At 46.2% G+C, this 20496-nt stretch overlaps 1 protein-coding gene across 3 annotated transcripts in view; it reads right to left on the reverse strand.

The window, feature by feature from the left end:
- Positions 1-5413: 5413 nt before the first annotated feature.
- The window catches only part of GPR156 (G protein-coupled receptor 156), a 58715-nt gene continuing 43632 nt past the window's right edge, over positions 5414-20496 (reverse strand). For 2 of the 3 annotated variants that reach the window (XM_043538735.1, XM_037909654.2), the window contains exons 7-11: positions 20371-20496; positions 19654-19749; positions 16448-16684; positions 11307-11468; positions 5414-9898 (exon numbers count right to left, since the gene is read on the reverse strand). In XM_043538735.1, the coding sequence (XP_043394670.1) occupies positions 8504-9898; positions 11307-11468; positions 16448-16684; positions 19654-19749; positions 20371-20496 (2016 nt within the window). In that variant the 3' untranslated portion in view covers positions 5414-8503. The remainder of the gene's footprint in view (positions 9899-11306; positions 11469-16447; positions 16685-19653; positions 19750-20370) is intronic. The other variant, XM_043538736.1, reaches the window with a different exon arrangement.

The raw sequence follows: 20496 nt of genomic DNA on the forward strand, positions 1-20496 counted from the left end.
TGCATCAAAGCAGCCCAGACTGGTCACAAAGGGAAATTATTTTATCATAATCCTGTAAAAGGCGAGGCAAAATCTCAGTTGTCCAGGTTTCACATGCACAGAGATTGGCAGCTACTCTCTAAATCCTATGAATTCTTTTTAAAATTCTGGATTTAGAGTAGCTATGGCAGGTTTTGGTCAGTGTGAAACCTAGCTTTCCCCTTGCTGCTGCAAGACTGTTAACTTTCTGGATTATGAGGAAGCTTGTCCAGTGCCACTAAATAAACAGGACTTTGCTGCTCCACTATAAAATCATCTGTTTTACTTCCATGACCATTGCCACTTGCAGTCTGATTGCACAGTGAGTCAAGTTCCCATGGGCAGAGATTTTGAAATATATCATCAGACCTCTCTGGCTTCCTCTTGGTGTTGTTTCAGTGCTGTTGGGGTCTGCAAAATCTCCACTTAGGTGTGTGATAGAAATCCCAAATTTACAGTAGCAGATACATTTCTGAATGTGAGAGGGGCTCTTGGCTTGTTACTTAGCCTATGGTTCCATTCCAATTTGAGCCAGAAGTCAGGTGACCCTTATAACTGAAGTTTTCTCACTCGATGTGTATAAACACATAATGCAACCACACAAAGAAGTACGATTGCATTAACTGAAACCGATGATTACAAACAACTGACCCTCACGGAGTAAATGGTCATTATCTAAAAATTAATTTGTATTGGATCTCTCTGGAGAGAAGACAGCGATCTCCGGAGCTGACATCTCAGTTTTTTTTCCCCTTCATTTCTCCCCCTATTCAGGCTCTTTTGATTGCTTATTCATTGCCTGAACAGACGTTTGGTTTCTTCATTATGACCCAAGGCCTGTTGTCTGGGATAAGTAGGAACATGTCCTCTCATGCTGTTGCTCTTATAATGTTCAGCACATCTTTAGCATCCAGCAGCGGAGGACCTCAAAGTGCTTTGCAAATGTGTATTAAGTAAGCCTTGAAATCATTATTATCCCCATTTTCCAGAGACAGTAACTAAAGTTCAGAGAGTTTGTGATTTTTCCATGGTTACACAAGTCAGTAAGCAAAGCCAAGATTCTTGACACCCGGTTCTTTCCTTTAACCAATAGACCACATTTCTTCCCCAGGGCCTATTTCTGTTGTTATTTTATTTTGCGGGCCAAATGCTGCCTTCAGATATAGTCGTGTAGCTGTAATACAAGTTACTGAGAGCTCAGTGCTTTTACATTGCAGGGCAGAATATAACCCAAAGAATTTATCCTATGACACAATAGCTGACCAGCTAATGCAGTGTGTATAGGGACAGGAAGGACTGCATAGCTGATTTACCGACGCACACGGATATCAAATGTTCTGAGAACTGGGAAATCTCTCTCTCCATCAGAGCAGCATGGGGGCTGGATTAAGAAGCAGGAGAGTACTTGATGTACTAATATTGGTATGTAAACCATTGTAATGGGGCTAACATGCGCTGATATTTACAACCATTATAATCCACCACAGAGAGAGATTTAACTGTCAGAGGAAAATCAGTCTTTATCTAGCATCTTTATTATTTGGGTAAGCAGTTCAAAAATAGCTGTGCTCTAACAAGGGCTTTTATGTATTGTAATAATTTATAGTGTAACCCACTATTCAAGGCCCTGCCCAGCATTGCTATGAATACAAGACGCAGAGGTGTTGGCCCACATTACTTCCTGTAGCTCTCTGGGGTTTTAAGCATCTTCCTTGCTTATTTGAATTAGATCATGTATGTAGTTTTGCACTCTCCCTGAAAACTGACAAATACCCGTCATAGGATTCCCAGCTGTTTATATTTGCTCTACGTGATAAAGTTACTGTATCCTGATGTATTAGAGGCTGCCATGATATTGCAACTTTTGTTTGTTCATGTTGCCTCCCTGCAGACTGCCTAAGACACTGTGATGTGCCACTGAGCCTCCTAATCTAGTTGTACTAGGTACTGATAGACTTTCTCAGCTATTGAAGGCACCAAGATGCTCCAGAGGCACATCAGGGCCTGAGACTCTGTGCCAATGACATGGTTCTGGCATAGGGGCAAGCTGATGCTTCCGATATGCCATTCTGATGTTTCCAATGAATAACTTTTTTAGTAACAGACCAGAGTGCGTGCACTGAATGATGCAGTGAACATAATGAATGAGATGGGTCATACAGGCTGCTCTGTGCCTTCATTCGCACCCCATTCTGATTGCGATTACCATTATATAAATCTGTAGTGAATCCAGTGATATTGGTGATGGATCAATGTCCATGACAAATGCTGGGCAGTGAATGAGACTGGACTCTTGCCAAACGTGATCACATAATTAAAGGCTGTGTTGTAACATAGTGGGTCTCACACTGTGGTCCATGGATCACTTGCTGCTGAAGTGCAGAGAGTGATGTGGCGTGGCTCGCCTCCTGGTTTTTCAGCGGCTAACTTTCACAAAGACAGTGAAAAATACCCCAGGTGCTTCCCTAATCATACGTTTCAATGTTGACCATTGCTGTAGCTGCAACAGGGATGTTGTGTGACACTGGATGGAAGGAAGGTATCAAAAACACAATCACTCTAGTAAGATGTGGTCTACAGTGTAATAACACTCAAAATGCATTGTAAGGAGAATTAAGGTTACGTGTGCCACCGTTAAACTCAGCATTTCCTGACTTTTGTGTTCTTAACCAGGCAACCTTAACATTCTTTTGATATAGTTTTTTTTAATGGAATTTATTATAAAAAGATATCCACTGAGTAAACTGTAGGGATCATTTAGATTAAACTGGTGCTGGCTTTGTGGGTCATCCCCACCACCCACAAACACACCCTGAGTAGGGTGATGTCTTCTTACTTTTAATAACATTATTGCTAGGCAGTAGTACTGGTAGTTTACAATACTCTCGGGTTTGTAAAGTGCTGCACAGAAAATACAAACCAGGTCCCTGCCCCGAAGAGCTCACTATCTGTGCTGCCATAACATATATAGACTGTTTCATTAAACAGTCACAGTAGATTTTATTTTTTAGACATAAGCTATCGAGAGTCGCAGTAATTATCCTAAATGTCACTGTGTTAGTGCTGCCTGCCTGTCTTATCCAATTGACCAAAATTTACTTATAAAGTGAAACTTTACTATCGTTTCCTGCAGGAGAGTCTCCTGAACTCCCTTCCAACAAATGTCGCTTTCTAGAAGGGAGGATGATGACTCTGAGTTCACCTGGGGACTAGTCTTGTGTCCTTGTAATAGTGGCAGATGTTGGATGTCAGGAATTTACTTCCAAAATGCAGGATTTCAAGGTAGCCAGGGCTCCTGGATTTTATCCCCAACTCTGCTACTGATTAACTGTTTGGTCTTGGACAAGTCACTTTACTCAGTGCTTCAGTTTCCCCATTATTTTAGAGAGACAGAGCTACTGATCTACCACTGGGTGATAATAAGACGACCATCTGCTTGCAACGAACTATGAACATGCAGAGTGCTGCGTACATGCTAGTTATTGTTAATAACATGCTCTATATGTGCAGAACCAGTGCGGAGCCCCTGTACCCTAATGAGCTTGCTCTGGGGAGCACTGCAGACTGCTGCTCTGTCTCCCTTCTATCTTTTGAAGTTCGTTTTTTTCCTCTTGTCCACAAGTGATAGCCGAGGGGGAACTGTTGTTATCAGGCTCCTCTGGAAAACCCTTTTCAGCAGAAACACAGGGGAGTTGACTGCCCTAAACAGCTCATCCGTCTCAAACATCTCAAATGTAATAACTGCATCACTGCACAGGATTGCCTGGTTGGGCTGGATAGTGCAATGCTGGAATGGATATGGGCTTGTTACCACCTGACAGAGCACACTGGGAAAGGGGCAGGAACTCTGGATCCAGCTGGGCCATGCAAAGTGTAATGGGGACTATAGAGAAGCAATTCATTCTCCACGGAGGGGCATATAATGGAGAATACAGAGAAGGGAGAACTGTCTGCCCATATCCTTAGTCACCAGCTAAATCATAATTAAATAAAATTAATAAATCACAAACACGAATGTTTAAATCATTAAACAGAATAAAGCACATACAGACACCAGTGAATCTCTCCTCCCAAGACCTCACCCCCAAGAAGGTCAGAATTATTCACATTTTACAGAATGAGAAACTTGAGGCACTGCAAGTCGAAGTGACTTTTCCAGCATCGGGGATGACATGCAGTCCTGGGTTTAGACTCCCACCTATGCTCCTAGCTGCAGGAATGGGCACTGAACCCAGGACTTTCCTGCTCCTAAGACACAAGTCCTGTCTACTTGAGCTACACGGGAACATTCCTTTGCTACTAGTAGTAGTATGGTTTTTATCTTCCAGGGGTCTACAGCTGCTCAGGGAAGTAAGAGACACAAAAGTCACTGCAAGAGACTGTGGTAAAAACACCTTTCATTTTAAACAATGTTTTGAACAAGTTAAGAGAAACAGAAACCATAGACAGTACAAATCAACCAAAGGTAAAGTACAAATAAAGTTAATTGGACAAAATAAATGAGTGAGATACCCTCTTAATGGGAGTCCTCTTCCCAGCTTGTTCCCAACCCCACAGACAGCCCAATATCTGACGCATGCAAAATGGTAGCCATGCCTAAGGGACCGCATGGAGCACAAGTTCCCACACTGTGGTCTGTGAACCCCTGGTGGCTGCAGAACACTTGCTGGTGGACCACAGAGAGCTGGCTCTTCTCTTTTCCAGCTGCTAAATTGCATTACAAGACGCTTAACCTCCACGAAATTCTTTCTTAATGTTACTTTTCAGTGTAAGCAAATGCTGTAGTTGCCACAGGGCTGTGAAGTGACAAGCTCTCTATTAAAATGTTCTTCACACTGTGAAAGAGTTACAGAACCCTGGCATGAAGAATAAGGGATTGCCAGGGGTTGCTTGGTAGATATTCAAGTAAACGAGAAACCAGAAATCACAATCTCTCTCTCACACACACACCTGAAATACAGTGAATGCAATGGACTGTGCACTCAGCAACAGGAGCAATTAACACAGAGATCACCTGTCCACTAGCTGGGAGCAGGCACTTACCCTGCCTTTTGAGTTCCATGTGACAGGGGTCACATTCTTTGCTGTTGGCTCAGAGTACAGCAAGGAGACATATCCTTTCTAGGAGGACAGTCGTAGATTGCAGGCTCTTTGGAGCAGGGACTATTTTTTTCTATGTAAAAAGAAAAGGAGTACTTGTGGCACCTTAGAGACTAACCAATTTATTTGAGCATAAGCTAGCCTCTAAGGTGCCACAAGTACTCCTTTTCTTTTTGCGAATACAGACTAACACGGCTGCTACTCTGAAACCTTTTTTCTATGTGTTTGTACAATGCCCAGCACACAGACCCCATAATAATAAAAGGCTTTATACCTCCTCCTTTTAACTTGCAGCCAGCCTTGCCCACTGCACAGGGCAGCATCCTAGACACCAACCCCTCCCACATGACAGGGCTATTGACCTTCTGTAACCCTGACCTTGGTCAGGTGACTGGGGCCAGGCAGTACAGTTCAGTCTCTCAGCAAATCACACCCTTGCTCCACTGAGGTGGGGGTGGAAAGCATGCACTGCTGCCTGCCCACTCTAGCTCCCCCTCCTGTGTGGAGCCACCCAGCAAAGGGATGGAAAGCTGGGAGGGGAGGCAGGGCAGCAGCAGCCTCTCATGGTCAGAGCTCAGAACTACGGCTACTTTTTCCAGTCTCAGCTGCCTAAGGCTAGGGACTGTTTGCTCTATGCCAATAACGCTCCCTGTCTTGCCTGGTGTAAAATACCCACAAGACGCTCACAGACCTGACAGTGCCTCAGAGGTGCCCCAACTTTACAACACTAAGGAACTCCCTGGCCATTTGCCCCGAGCTCTGTGGGCTCCCCCTGATTTGCATCTCCATGAGCATCCCCTAAGATCTGCTGAGCCTTGTAGCAGCACCCGCCGCAACTGAGGAACCGCCATTGTATGTTTGAGTCCTTCAGATGTGTGCACTGCCTGCACTTGCAGGGAAAGCTCAGCCAGAGGCCACTGCTTAGGTCTCTGCAGGTTGCACTTGTCCCGTAGGGCATCCCAGCTCTACAAGAGACAGAGCTGGAGTGACTTCCAGCTGGGCGAGCTGAGCTCCAAGCAGCCTGTCACAAAAATAATGGCTATAAATAAAACATCAGCAAAATTCTATTCTATGCACCATTCATTCACACCAGGCTCCAGCATCTTCCCCTCCGTCCAAGAGGTATGGCTCGCCATGCAGAGCTCAGCTGGGGCTTGTCCACAGATTTGAATTAACTCTGCACCACTCCGCGGTGGAAGCACTGCCAGGCCCTGTGCATTAATGCCTGCTGGAGCTCCCAAGCAAACAGGGGGAGAGTGCATAGCGCTATATCTTTTTCTAAACCACGCTCCTGTGTCCCCCAACCTCCTTAGGGTGCCTTGTATGCCAGGGGAGCTGGTGGCCAGTCCCAGTGCTGGGGTGCATTGAAAGAAGTCTTTTGCTCCTTCCCCACCTTGTGCACCTGTACCTGTGGCCCACGCTGCATGATTACTTTGTGTCAGTAGGTTCCACCTATTCAGTGCATTTCATCAGCAACAGAACTGTCACACTGGGCAGCCCCAAACACTTGCTTAGACAGCTATGGAAACAGCAGCTTGGGAATGAATACAGCTAGAGGGAAACTGGTTCTCTTCAAATGTTAGAGGTGACAAGTGAAGGAAAACAAAATTGGGATGGTGTCCTTGTTTGTGTCTTTATTATGGACAAAGCAGGGTTCAAAGGTGGGATATTCAAAAGATACATTTTTGATTGTTTTTACCTTAGAAGTCGAGGCCTTGTCAAGCCTGGAAGATTCTATGTGGGCTAGAGCAGTGGTTCTCAGCCAGGGGGCTGGGGCCCTCTGGGGGGCTGCGAGCAGGTTTGAGGTGGGCCACCAAGCAGGGACAGCATTAGACTGGGGCCTAGGGTAGAAAGACATTAGATTGGGGCCAGCTGGGGTCCAGGGTAAAATGCCAAAGACCGACCTCATGGGGCTGAAGCTCAGGGCCCTGAGCCCCGTCACCTGGGGCTGAAGCCGAAGCCTGAGTAATGTAGTTTCATGGGGCCCCAGGCAGTTGCCCTGGTTGCTACCCCCTAATGCCGGCCCTGGCTTTTACACACAGAAAACCAGTTATGGTGGCACACGTGGGCCACAGAGTTTTTATCGTACCCTGGGGGGCTTCAGAAAGAAGAAGGTTGAGAACCCCTGGGCTAGAGCACTAGTAGAATTCTGGCATTGCCAGCGAGTAATTGAAAGTGGATTTTTACTGACATTGTTAATGCCTGTCTAACACAGACCTCCATTCAACCAAAATTTCAGTACCCCTCTCCTCTTATATAAAGATGTGGCAGATCGCAAGAACTATCTGAGGTTGTCTCCCCCGAGAGGTTTTCCACCAACCTCTCGGGGGAGACAAAATTTGATATTGTCAAAAAGCAGGGATACCAGATTTGATATTCCTAATATATCTAAGGTAAAAATGAACAGAAAATATGAAGAAACTCCAAACCTTTCTCACCTATTGTGTCCACCATAAAGAAGCACAAAAGGCCACAAACCCAATTTTAAAAAATTGTCTGCAGTGCAGTCAAGCTTTTTCAGCTTTCCCTCTTCAACTCTGCTCAGTATCTACCTGCTGCCATATATTTAAACTGAGTGAAATGCAAAGTCAGATCTGGAGAAGTCAGCCCTGGATTTCATTAGCTTGCTCAGAGACCACAAAACAGAAATAGGAAGTCTAGTGTTTTCTGCCACCCCCAGATTCTTGCTGTGTTGAGAGACTAGCTCATTAAGGCTGAATGCCAAGGTGAAAATAATTCCAAATTTCTTTTTTTACAAATTCTAATTGAATGCAATGTTGGTGAAAGGTTCCAGATTGACAGCTCCAGGGGACTGAAGTTCTCTGTTTGGCTGTGCGCTAGGGAGAGCATGGGTCAGAGCTATTCAAGTCTTCCCCATACACTGCTCCTGATCTGTGCAAATCACCTCCTACCCAGATGCAGCCTTCTAGGATGAGAGGGTAGTCCAGTCAGCCTGGTCAATTCAATCCTTGACCTCCCTGCTCAGAGTGCTGACAAGAAGGCCAATTAGTGTGATGAGTTTGTATGTGATGTGGGCACCTGTCCATAGCAACTGGATTAAAACCACCAACTCATTTCAATTATACCACTAACCAGCTATCAGGTGGTTGTGATTGTCAGTCACTCCTGACCTAGATTGGATCTCAATTAGCATCCTAGACAGGTAAAAGCTTTGGCCCAGATTCACAAAGGTACTTGGGCACCTAACTCCCATTAATTTCACTGGGAATTAAGCACTTAAGCAGCTTTGTGAATCTGGGCCTTTATATCCCATTCCCAGTCCTCTGAGCGTCACGCTTCCCTCAGATGGTACGTTCCTTCCATAATGTTTAAAACACAACTTGTCCGGGGGGATGCCTCTGGAATAGGACGTCTTCATTTACATTTACACCAATGTGGGTTTCAGATCATCTTTGAAGTTCACGACGGGCTGAGGCCTGCCGTAAAGCTTTGCCCAGCGGGCTAGGGACCCGGCGGGCTCTGGGTCTGTGTCAGTGGTGCAGCTGTCACTGGAGTCACCAGGGCTGGGGAAGCAGATTTCACAGTGAGGCTTGTGGCAGCAGCTGAACATCTCCTCCGAGCTGCTACTGGAGTCAGAGTCTGGATAAAGGCACAGGGAGGGCACAAGGGGTTGTTCCAGGTCCCTCCCAGCATCCCCCTGCTGCTGCTGGAGGCTGAGGGGACTGGGGGGATACAACAGAGCATCGTGGTTCTTCACTTGGGCAGAGCCTTGGTGTTTGTTTGAAACTTGGCCATTCCCCTCACGGCTTTGTTCTTCAGGCCAGTTCTTCCTGTGCGTCAGCTGGAAGTTGCACATTTTGTCGATGACTGATGAGGAGGGTGATGGCTGACAGAGGAACCTTCCATCACCGGTGTCACTTGCTTTATCCGGAGATGTTTGTGTTAATCTGTCACGGCTCCAAGTGCTCTGTCCACTCTGTGTCCTGCTGACTGCCTTGTTCGTGAGACACCACGCTTGTGGGGTCATAGACGCAGGAAAGTAGGTGGAAGGTGGATGGACTGGGATTCTTCTTCTTCGCCGTCTTGTCCTGTAAGGACTAAGGTAAGTGCAGACACCTGTGTGACTCTCCCAGGGTCTCCAGGCTGCACTCTTTTCATGTTCTGCATTGTGGCTGGGTTGCCTAGGCCCCCTGGGTGACGCCTGGGCACTAACTATGCCGCCAATGCTCAGCTCTTGCAAGATTTCCTGCAACTTTTCACTGACCTTTGAGGCCTGCTCCTTGATTGCTGCTGAGCTCTCTGGTTGCTCTGCTCTCCCATCAACTGCTGAGAGATTCTGGCTCAATGGTATTGGTGGACTGTCGATATATTTCTTGTTGTTTGAAGGCCTCCATTGCTCTTGGACATCCTTAGAGCTGTATTCGGAGATGTCCATAGGGTTACAAAGCAGTGTCTCATAGCAACTAAGATCTTCTGGTGGAGTGTTTTGGTGCTTTATATGTTTAAGGTTCTGGATGATACCAACACAATCTTGTTTGCCAACAGACACTGGACTGCACTGTGTATCTGGGAGACTGGGACAGTGCCAAGGGTTCTGCTCTTGACCAGGGGGAAAATAGTCTCCATGCAGCCCTTCAGCTTCCATGGCACAACCACTGGACTCAACATGGCTATCTGTGTTCTGAGGCAAGATGGAGAAGGATGTGGAAGGAACAGCGAGGCCCATCGAATCATAGCTGCACTCTGCAGACATCAGCCTCGTCAGCTTCTCCTTAGCATTGTTCACTTGCTCCTGGAGGCTTTCGATCACAGCATTTTTCTGTAACAAATCACAAATAAATAAATACATCAACTTTGGTGCAGAAAACAATGCTAATACTACATTAAGGTTGAGGATTTAAAGGCAAACAGGTCAGGAAGTCAGTCTGTTTTTCAGAGGAAATGCTAGAGCGGCAGACTTCGGGCTTGATTACTCTTCAAACGCTACAGCAGCACAATTGCAGTGTTGACACTCACTACAGTGACGGGAGAGGTTCTCCCATCGGCCTACATAATCCGCCTCCTTGAGAGGCGATAGCTAGGTCAACAGAAGAATTCTTCCGTTGACCTACTGCAGGTGTGGGAACTAGAGGTGCTGGGGGTGCCTGGCTTGAAGCGGTTTCCATCATATCCAGTGTTTAGTTTGGTTCAAGGGCTCTAAGCGCCCCTACTATAAAAACTGTTCCAGCTCCCCTGCCTCGCGCTGACTACACCGGGGGTTAGGCTGACTTAACTACAGCACTCAGGGTGTGGATTTTTCACACCCCCGAGCGATGTACCTGGGGCAACTTAATTTGTGAGTCTAGACCTGGTCTTTGAGCTGTCTATTTAGAATAGATGAATGTCCTAGAGACAAAAAAGTGACACATTATGAAAATGCATCAGGAAAAAATTGCTCCACTGGGGCCTACTTACTGGGAAACAAACCATTACACTGCAGTACAGAAATGGCACTTGTTTGTACAGATCAGAGAATCCAGATGCAATCATTCAAAGTCCCATACAGAACCATCTCCTCTAGCTTCTAGAATTCCAGCCCTGCACAGTTCTACCCCATTAGCTTCTAGAATTTAAATAATTATAGTTTGAAATAGCAGAATCACAGACCTTTAAAATGAAACATGAAGCATGTGCAACCCGTTCCTTTCCTAGCTGCACCTCAACATGTCCTTGAACATTTGCATATGTGAGTATTTTGGAGATTGCATATAGAAACATTTGCACCAATTACACTGGAACATAATGTTGTTCTAACAGCCAAAGCACTTCTGGTTGTATAATTTGGAGAAAGCTGAAAGAGAGTGGGAGCTGGAGACCTTTTGGGATAGGACGCATCCCCTCTAAATTAGACCTTTGTGTGAGCTCCAAAAAATCAGGCCAGTTTTCTGCCAGTTGCCCTAATTTATGCATCAAGTTTGAGAATCTGGGAAAAAGATGTAAAATCATTTTAAAAAAATTCCTTTCCATGTATTATTTCTTGAGGGAAGCTGATGCAATGGGAAATCTCCATTTTGATCAGTTTGTGACAGAGGGTATTCTACCCTACAAATCCTTCAGCAGACAAAGGAGGAGGCGGGGAGAGAGTACAGCAGAGGCAGGACAACAGCTGCTGGCCACTGAGCCAGAGGGAGATCAATGGCTGGGACTGCTCTTTCCACTAGCATGAGCTGCCTGTGAGTGCAGATTACCTCAGTAAGCAGCCGTTGCATGGAGTTCTTCTCCCCTATCAGCTGGCAGATCTGCTCTTCACTGTACATGGAGAGGAAGCTCTTGCTGGGGCTGGTAAAATATTTTGCCATGTGGCTAATGGTTTGGTTCTGTTCTTCCTCAAAGACTTTCCACTGCCGGAGCTGTTGAGTGCAAGCATCCATTATATACACATGAAATATATATACACACAGAGAGACAGACAGACAGATGCAGAGAGAGATGCACACACACACACACACACACACAAAGAGCAGCGAGAGACAAAGAGAGGGCGTGACACAGACATGCACAGAGACAGAGACAAAGGGGTAAATTCACACACGCGCGCCTTGATCCTCCCCTAACCCCCACCCCTGTGTAGCCTGCCAGAGATAACAGTAACACCACAGTGCAAAGATGTAGTGTAGATTGGACCTACCCACAGCCACGGGTCTGAAATAAAGCTTTGCATTGCCTTTGGTTTTGGCTGCTTGTGTAGACACAGTTAGTTCCTGCCTGTGCTACAGTCTTTAACAGTGTTGTAAACCAGGGCCCCACTGAGTCAGAAAGAGACAAAGACAATGTCTCACACACACTTTCTTAATCTTGAATCACGAATGACACGCTGAAAACCAATACCACTCGATATCTGCTTTTTTTCACTGGTGTCAGAATGAAAACCTAGTGCATCCAGGCTCCAGCTGTTCATCTATTTCAGATGAACGACGGAAGAGCAAAACTATTAGGAAAATCAAGCCGACGAAACAAAAGGTGAATTACAAAGCCTGAGCTAGATAAAAAGCTCAAGCTCTCAGATCAGCAAGAGAACAACTGTGCATGCAGGAACTCTACGATAAATTGCATGGTGCACCTCAATAGCTGGAAATCTGCTCCTTCTTCACTACTTGAAAAGAGATTATTATTTGAATAGCACCAATAGAATGCTAGTCACTTTACAGAGAGGATCTGCTCCCTGTTTCAAAGAGCTTACAGTCTAGCTAATCAGGCCAATTCCACTGCAGCAACTGATTCCTGACACAGCTGGTCTATCACAGAGCAACTTCCAGCCGTCCCTAGACAAAGTTATTGAGGACATTAGTTCCTGAAGAAGAAACAGGCACCTAACCTGACCTCACAAAGTCAGGAAGAAATAAAGATGGGAATTATTCACAAATATTTGGGTATAAAATGTAATTACTTGTTATGCTTCAGTTTGCATGTGAATTCTGCTACTGAAAGGAACATAAGAAGTGCCACCCCTAGTCCATCCAGTCCACTATCTTGTCTCCAACAATGGCAAGTACCAAGGATTTCACAGAAAGGTGAAAGAAACCTTGTAATGGACAATTATGCAATAATTTGCTGATTGCAAAAGTTTCTGCCTAACCCTTGTCAGCAGTTGGCTTTTGCCTTGAAGGATGAGGATTTATACATTTATGTATCGCAGATAGCAACTGTGGATGTTTTCATTATCAACTTAAATGCCAATCCTTTTAAAATCCTGCTAAGTTCTTGGCCTCAGTGATAACTAGTAGCAGTGAGTTCCATGGGTTAATCATTCAAAGGGCTTTTTCTTTAAATGGGTTGTATTAATCCTGTATTATGAGAGTAAAGAGGAGCGCCTGATTTACCCTCTCTCTGCACTTCGTTATTTTATGTACTTCTCTTATGATATGGAATCTTAAACAGATATTTTTTTAAAATTGCACTAACTTTAAAAAAAATATTTTCACATGCATATAGTGCTGGTGAAAGGCATTGGATCAACAGCCCTGGAGAGTGACTGCCTTTAACCAGAGAACCTGAACTACCCAGGCAGCGATAGCAGGTCAACTTTCCCCTATTCCACCCATACCCATGTGCCTCAGCCCTAAACAAAAGGTACCCTCCCTAGGAGTGAAAGGGGAACTCGGTGGTCCATTCAGTGCTTTCCCCTTTGAGACTGCAAGCATCAGTTGTGACGGTGTCTTTTGTGATGTGGTCTGTTGTCCACTAAGGAATTTCTCATGAGATGACCTTTGGCACTACTAACCTAATCCAGATTAAAAGAGACACCCTACAAGAGACAGGCTCTGTGTCCCCTTTAGTTAGATTTTTCCCCTGTCTCAGGAATCTTGCTCAAATGATCTGGTCCCCCCTCCACTGTCTTGATCAATTGCGTTCACAGCAACATATTCTCCTCCTCCTCCTGTTCTTTCTCATCATTTGACCACCAGTGTCCTCATCAGAGCAGGTGGAAGGTAACGATGCAGCATGCACCATACTGAACTGACAGCCCAGGGAGACAGACTACCCAATCTGGGGAAGGAAGAGAGAGGAGCGAAGGCAGGGTTCACTCAGGTGATTTTATAGGGAGAACTGTCATCTAGTGGTAAAAGATGGAAACTGAAAATCAAAAGTTCCAGGTTATATTCTGGCTCTGACATGAATTTGCTGTGTGGGGTCAGGCAAACTTGCTGCCGCTCACTGTGCTTCCATTTCCCCATCTGTAGAATGGGGCTCACAGACCTCCCCAACCTCCCAGGGGATCGTGAACTTTAATTCATGTTGATGAAGCTCAGGAGTGAAGGCGCTAGAGGAGGGCAAAGCACTATCTGAGTGGATTCTTTAGGGAGTAGCAGATTTTAGTGTTTGAGACAGAAGAGCCTCAAGGTGGGGAACACAAAGTAAGGTAGCCAAAGTGCCTCGCCATCTGGCTGAACAGAACAGAAGGGTATTTGTCACTCCTCTCTGTAGCTTCCATATTTCACTGAGGACAGAACTGGGCTTGGGGAGTGATGCAAGTACCAGATGGGAGGAATCATCATGCAGAGCAGGAGTGAGTTGTGGGTGGGCAGAAAGAGCAAGAAGTGCTGTAGGTTAGGATTGAGGTGTTTTGATGGAGCTGTGTGGGTCTCACAGATGGAATAGCAGGGGGGCTGCCAGTCAAGATTGAGGGGTGCTGGCAAATGCACTTGCACAGACCCACTCTTTCCGGGGCCTGGTTTAAGACCGTTCTATCTCTGTTCCTCCCTCCCCTGGCTCATTCCCTTGAGCCCTCAACTCCTTAACCAATATAGAAACCAACCACCATCCGTTTCTTCTTTTCCCTCTTATTATAGCAACCTGGGGATTGTATCCATTAACACAGACAGACTGTGGCCTAGCACACCAGATTCCTCCTGAAATACACAGGAAGCAATGAACACAGCCCTGTCAATAGCTTTTCTTAAAATAGCTCCTGCTCCTCCCCCTCCCATACTGGAGAGCTGGGCTTTACTATTTGTGTGGAGAAAAGCAGACATCCCAGGGGACAGCAAAACCTACTGTCAGCCCAGGAAGCATCAGAGGCTGCCTGTCTGCATTGCAGCATGCAGGCTCGCTCACTGCCCTGCTTCTCTGAAAGAGGAACACTATGGCAGAGAGAGAGAGAGAGAGAAGGACAAGAGAGACAGAGTAGAGGTTGTAAGGTGCTCAGTACTATGGTCATGGGTGTGGTATAAGAACCTCAGCAGAACAGATTAGATTCACCAGCAGTAACCAATCCCGTGGTCCAAGAACATGTGCACAGCAGCCCGTTGATGGACCCTTTGCACCCATGTATAGTGCTGGGGTCAGTCTTTCATAGGAGGGCCTTGAAGCATGACCTCTGAAACACCAGTATTCCCTGCAGGAGTACCATATTGACCAAATCCAGTGGCAGTTGGTAGTCACAAGTCTGGGGATGGCTCCAAGGGCTGCCTCTCCCATCGCTGCTTGTCGGGGCAGGGGAGGGGAGAGCAGAGGACTAGTAGGTGGGGAAAACTGCCAGATTCACCCCTCCCATGTCAGGAAGAGCCCACGGCTACCAGAGAGCTAGAAAAACAGCTAGTGTCTCCTTTGAGGCCACTCGCTCATCTGCTTGCTCCTTTCCCCCTCCACAAACTCCTCTGGTGGCTCCTAGAGCACCCTGGCTTAACTACAGGAGCAGTATGTGGGGAGGTGGTCACCTACCCAGGGGAGAAGCAGATGGGAGTGGCCACTTCTTTTACCAAATCCCATAAATAAGGGGCAGAGCCACAGAGAGGGAAGTGGGAGAGGAGGAGACTAGCAAAGACACCAGGGCCCTGTGGGAAGTGGAGGAGGGGTCAGAGCACCAGGAACATGGGGGAAAGGAGGCACCATTAGGGACTGGGAGGAGACACATAGCTACTAGATTCTTGGGGGTTGACCAGAGGGACAGAGCTGCTGTGGACTTGGGGATTAAGTAGATGGTGGTGTGAGTTACCCTGGATATTTTGAGGGAGTGGCAGGAGGAATTGGAAGGAAAGTGGCCTTGTGGATTCATGCTTGGAGGCCATGTGGTTACTGTGGTAGTCCAAACTCCCTGGAACCAGAGCTGGAACCAGAGCTTCAAACCCCACCAGTTCTTCAGCTTCTGAGCCACATTGGTCCAAACAGGAGAAAGCACTGTCACTTTTTGGGGGTGATATTTTAGTCAATATTTATCAACATTTAATTGAAATAGTATTCAAAAAACTGAAGTGCAAGGTTTCATTTGCTGAAAAATAATTGCAGACCTGAGGTCCTGTGCGCTCTGCAGATACCAGAGATCCCCAGGAACGTAAGGACGGGGATAAACCCCAGCTTCCTCCCCTAGCCCCTTCTGGAGTGCTGGGCAAACACATTCCAGTCTGGTATGTCCCGTAAGGGAGGGATTCCTGCATTGTTTGCAGGGCTCAGATTTGGAAGGAAGCAGCAGTACAGCATACCACCTCCTTTCCCAAACCACCACTGTCTCTTCCAGATTCTCAGCTTTCAGTCAAGAAGGAACCAAGCCCAAGGACTCTGGTATAAATGAGTGTAATATAAATGCTTAAAACCAGAGGCCCCAAAACTCATTTCACACAAGCCACTGAGCAGCAAACAGACTGGGAATGATTTTTTAGTTGCTACCACCTTGGTTGAATTGGACTTGATGACCAGCAGTTAAAGATGAAAGGCTCCATATCACAACTCCAGCCTCTGAGCCAGCTGGTGCTTCCTCCCAGACTTTGTGTATTTGTATTGTTCTGCTATCCCAGAAGAAAAAGAGTGAGCATTTCAGAACACATTATCTACGTGTGCTCATATCTGAGGAGACCTTTCAGGCCAGGCCTTTAGAACACAGTTTGTTTCATACCTGTGGAACAAAGATGAAGCAATTGATTGTGGTTGTACAGATGAAGATGCCTCCAGATGTAAAACCAAAGACCAGGTTGTGCCAAGTGTAGAAAAACCAGTTAACTAAAAAAACTGTCCCAGCAGCAAGGAAAATGAGGTTGACCCCAACAATGAGGATCAAGGACTGATTCACTGGTGGAGCGCTGACATGATCTGTCAGACCAGCCAGGTATGTCCCATATATCAACAGGATGCTCTGGAATCAGAAAATAGGGATAAGGGGTTTGGTTTAGGAGAAGAGGTTTTACAGATTTCCAGAGTGTGGAAAATTACTGTATGTCACAGTCTTTCCCCCGACCCATACTGAGCCAATGAAGCTCAGATACATTCAGTGCAATTCTAATTAACCCTCTTTGATCTATAATGCAGAAATTCAGTTTGATATGGTAGCTCAGCAGCAAATACTCAGCATGTTGCTGCAGGTCAGAATTGAGGTGTATAGGCAGAGCTGGATGGAGACAGGGGCAAGACTGGAATAACAGGGGGTGCTGCAGGTCAAGATGAGGGGCTTGGGCTGTAGGAGGGGCTTGAGCAGAGGGTTGGGTTGCGGGGGGGTGTTAGTAGAATTGTGAGGGGGGAGCCCAGAATTAGATTGACCCAAAAGCCCTCACATTTTTACATTATTTTTAAAAATATATATTAGCTTACAAGGCAGGTGTCGGGGGGGGGGAGGGGCAGAGGGGGGCAGGACTTGGATCCGTTCTGGGCACCACCAAAAATTACACAAATCTGCAACCCCTGCATGCAGTCGATTGACACTCTGTCCACAGAACAGGGATAGTGACAGTGCAAACTACCCCCTCGCAATGCCTTGTAATGAGCATCAGCCTGCAGGGAGGCTGGATGCTCATCAGCCTGGAGAGTCCATCTTTATGGGCAAGAAGGTGAGTTCAGCTTCCGTAGGCCAGGGGTTCTCAAACTTTTGTACTGGTGACCCCTTTCACACAGCACGCCTCTGAGAGTGACCCCCCTTCTAAATTAAAAACACTTTCTTATATATTTAACACCATTATGAATGCTGGAGGCAAAGTGGGGTTTGGGGTGGAGACTGACAGCTCACGACCCCCCATGTAATAGCCTCGCAACCTCCTGAGGGGTCCTGACTCCCAGTTTGAGAACCCCTGCCATAGACCATGACTCCTGGCAGCCTCTCTGCTGGGACTGCCAGCTAGTTCAGTTCTGGTGGTGCTTCTCTGCTGTTGATGTCTGTCTCACTAGGAATTGGACCGAGACTCAAATTCATTTCATACACACCGTCAAGCAGACATTGCGCTATCACAGGTTTCCACCACTAGCCACCGGAGAACTCGTGACAAAAAGGTGAAAAGCTCTATAGCCAATTTCTAATCCCCTGAGCCAGAAGAGGCAGCCATCAATGTCCCATTTAAAACTATGTATCTGTCCTGGCAACAATATCCAGGGGACAGATTAAGGTATCCTGTGGTAAACTAGGATGCTGCTCTAATGGAACAAGCACAGGACAGATTCAAAACTCCTGGGTTCTAGAAAGGGCTTCGCTACTGATTCTATGTGCAACCTGGGGCAAGTCAATCCATTTCTGTGCCTGTAAAACGGGGATAGAATACTGAACTGCCTCCCAAGGGGTTGAGAATGTTAATGCCCTTGAAGATAAAGAGTGACATATGTACACAAAGGGACTGATTCTGTTCTCACTTACATTAGTGTAAATCAGGCTTAATTTCAGGGAAGACAATGGAGCTACATGGGTGTGAAACCCTGCAGATGAGACCAGAGTCAGGCTCAGGGTATTATTAAATATGAGCAGTTGGCATCAGGAAAGAGAATATTTTATTTTTAAAAGCAAGAACAGTAAGAGTTCATAGAGGCCACGGCTGTAAAGATAATCTCTCTGGATTTGGGGAAAATTTAATACAGAACAGGAGCAAAGTAGCTGATGATGATCAACACATATCGTATCAAGGAGAGCAGCCAAGTAATTGCTTATATATTGTGTACTTAAGGGACTTGCATATAGAAGCCAATCAGACTGTCAATGGGATTTTGGATCATAAATGCCTAAATCCCTTTTGAATATGAGATTAAGGCTATGTCTACACTGCACTTTCGTCGTTACAATTTTTGTCCCTCAGGAGAAAACTACCCCCCTGAACGACAAAAAGCGCCGGTGTGGACAGCGCTTTGTCAGCAGGAGCCACACTCCCGGTGATGAAGCTACTGCCCCTCATTTGGGGTGGTTTTATTTTGTTGCTGGGAGAGCTCTCTCCCGGTGACAAAGAGCAGCTACACTGCGCACCTTCCAATGCAGCAGCCTAAGGCTAGACACAGCCTAAGGCTCCTGGATACCTTGATCTAAATTCCTAAACACCTCAGCAATGTCTAAATACTTTTTTTTAATCTGGGCCTTGGATGCCTTCGTTTTCCCCACCCGTAAAATGGGGTTAATGGTATCTTTGTAAAACCCTTTGAGGTCTACAAATGAAAAGTCCTATGTAAGAACTAAAATCTTGTCTACACAGGGAAATTTACCACTGTAATAAAATTGATGTATCAGTCCTACTACCTGAGTGGCACTCTTATTCTGCAATAGGAATGGCCACACAGGAAGTCAAACCAGTATAACTACAGCAGTATAATTAAACTGGTATGACTATGTTAGTAAGTTTCCCCATATAGACAAAACCTAAATGTTTATTATTAATACAGTTCTGCCGCACAGGCTCAGGGTCCCGTACCCCAGCTGTGCAGTTTATCTGTGTGGTGGATTGTAGTCTATGGGTTCATGGAGGTAGTGAGTTTTAAGGAGAGGTCTGAATGAGGTGAGAGAAGTTGCTTTGCAAACAAAGAGAGAGAGAGAGATGGTTCCAAGCATAAATGTTGGAAAGAAGAAAGAAAGCATGAAAATGAGACTGGGAGAAAGATACAAAGGGGACTTTTGTGAGGGAGGCTTGGCAGGGGGGGTGGGCAACAGGGGAAGAGAACACAGAAGCAGAATTGGATGGGAATGGGAAGAACCTTCAAGATGAGCATGAGAACCTTGAATTTGAAGGTGAGAGGCAGCCAGGGAAGGAAGTAAAATGGCCAGAGTATTAGGGGAGGAAGAGAATTTTAGCAGCAGCAGCAGCAGCTAGACTGGAGGGAGGTGAGGTGAGATGAGACATGGGGATGAATAGAGAGGTTACATACCTTAAACCCTAAAATGAGACTGAGCCAAAGTTCGGAGTAGAGAGACGCGCAGAACTGCATCCTACCCACCGAACAGGTCATACCCTTGTCAGTCACCTGGGAGGCAGTCAGAACACAGGAATGAAGGCTCCTGCTCCAGCCCATAGGGATGGACAAACAGACAAGTGGATACATGGTTTAGGGGGTGTCTAAGCACAAATTTCAAAGTGGAAAAGTGAAAGCTTGTCTGACGACTGGGAAAGGGCAACTGAGAGCAGAGAATTCAAGGAAGAAAGATACCCAGCTTCGGTATTCATCTACCAACATGCTCATTAAGCCTCAGTTTTCAAATTTCTCTGCACCTGCCACAGACTCTCCAGTCTTCCATGCTGGAGAGCTGCAGAATCCAGGTCATGCTCCCTGCAGAGTAGACAGGGCATTGGTTAGAACTTATAATGGTAGCAAATCAAAGCTCTGGAACCAGATCCTCCTGTCCAGCTTCAGGCATGTTTGGCTGGAACTCCGCAAATGGCATCTGTCTCCATAAGGGTCCAAACCTAACCCCAGTTTACAAGACCTCAGACCTTTGAGGAAGGTCAGCTCCAAACTTTGTGGCTTAGGAACTTTTCTAAAACAAACCCTTCCATCTTTCATGCCTGCAGAGGTCTGCTGGGCTGAATCATAGCATGACATAGACACAAAGGTGCAGTGTTCAGCCTCCTGCTATTGTCCTCTTACCCTCAGGGATGCGGTGAAGCTTTGGAAACACTGAACTGGATCCGAGAAAATCCATGTTGTGAGCAGCATGGCATCTGCCAGCACCAGCACCACCACCATCACCAGCAGCTGGAGGTCTTTGATAAT

The sequence above is a fragment of the Chelonia mydas genome, chromosome 1 (genome assembly GCF_015237465.2).
Source record: "Chelonia mydas isolate rCheMyd1 chromosome 1, rCheMyd1.pri.v2, whole genome shotgun sequence".
Lineage (NCBI taxonomy): Eukaryota > Metazoa > Chordata > Testudines > Cheloniidae > Chelonia > Chelonia mydas.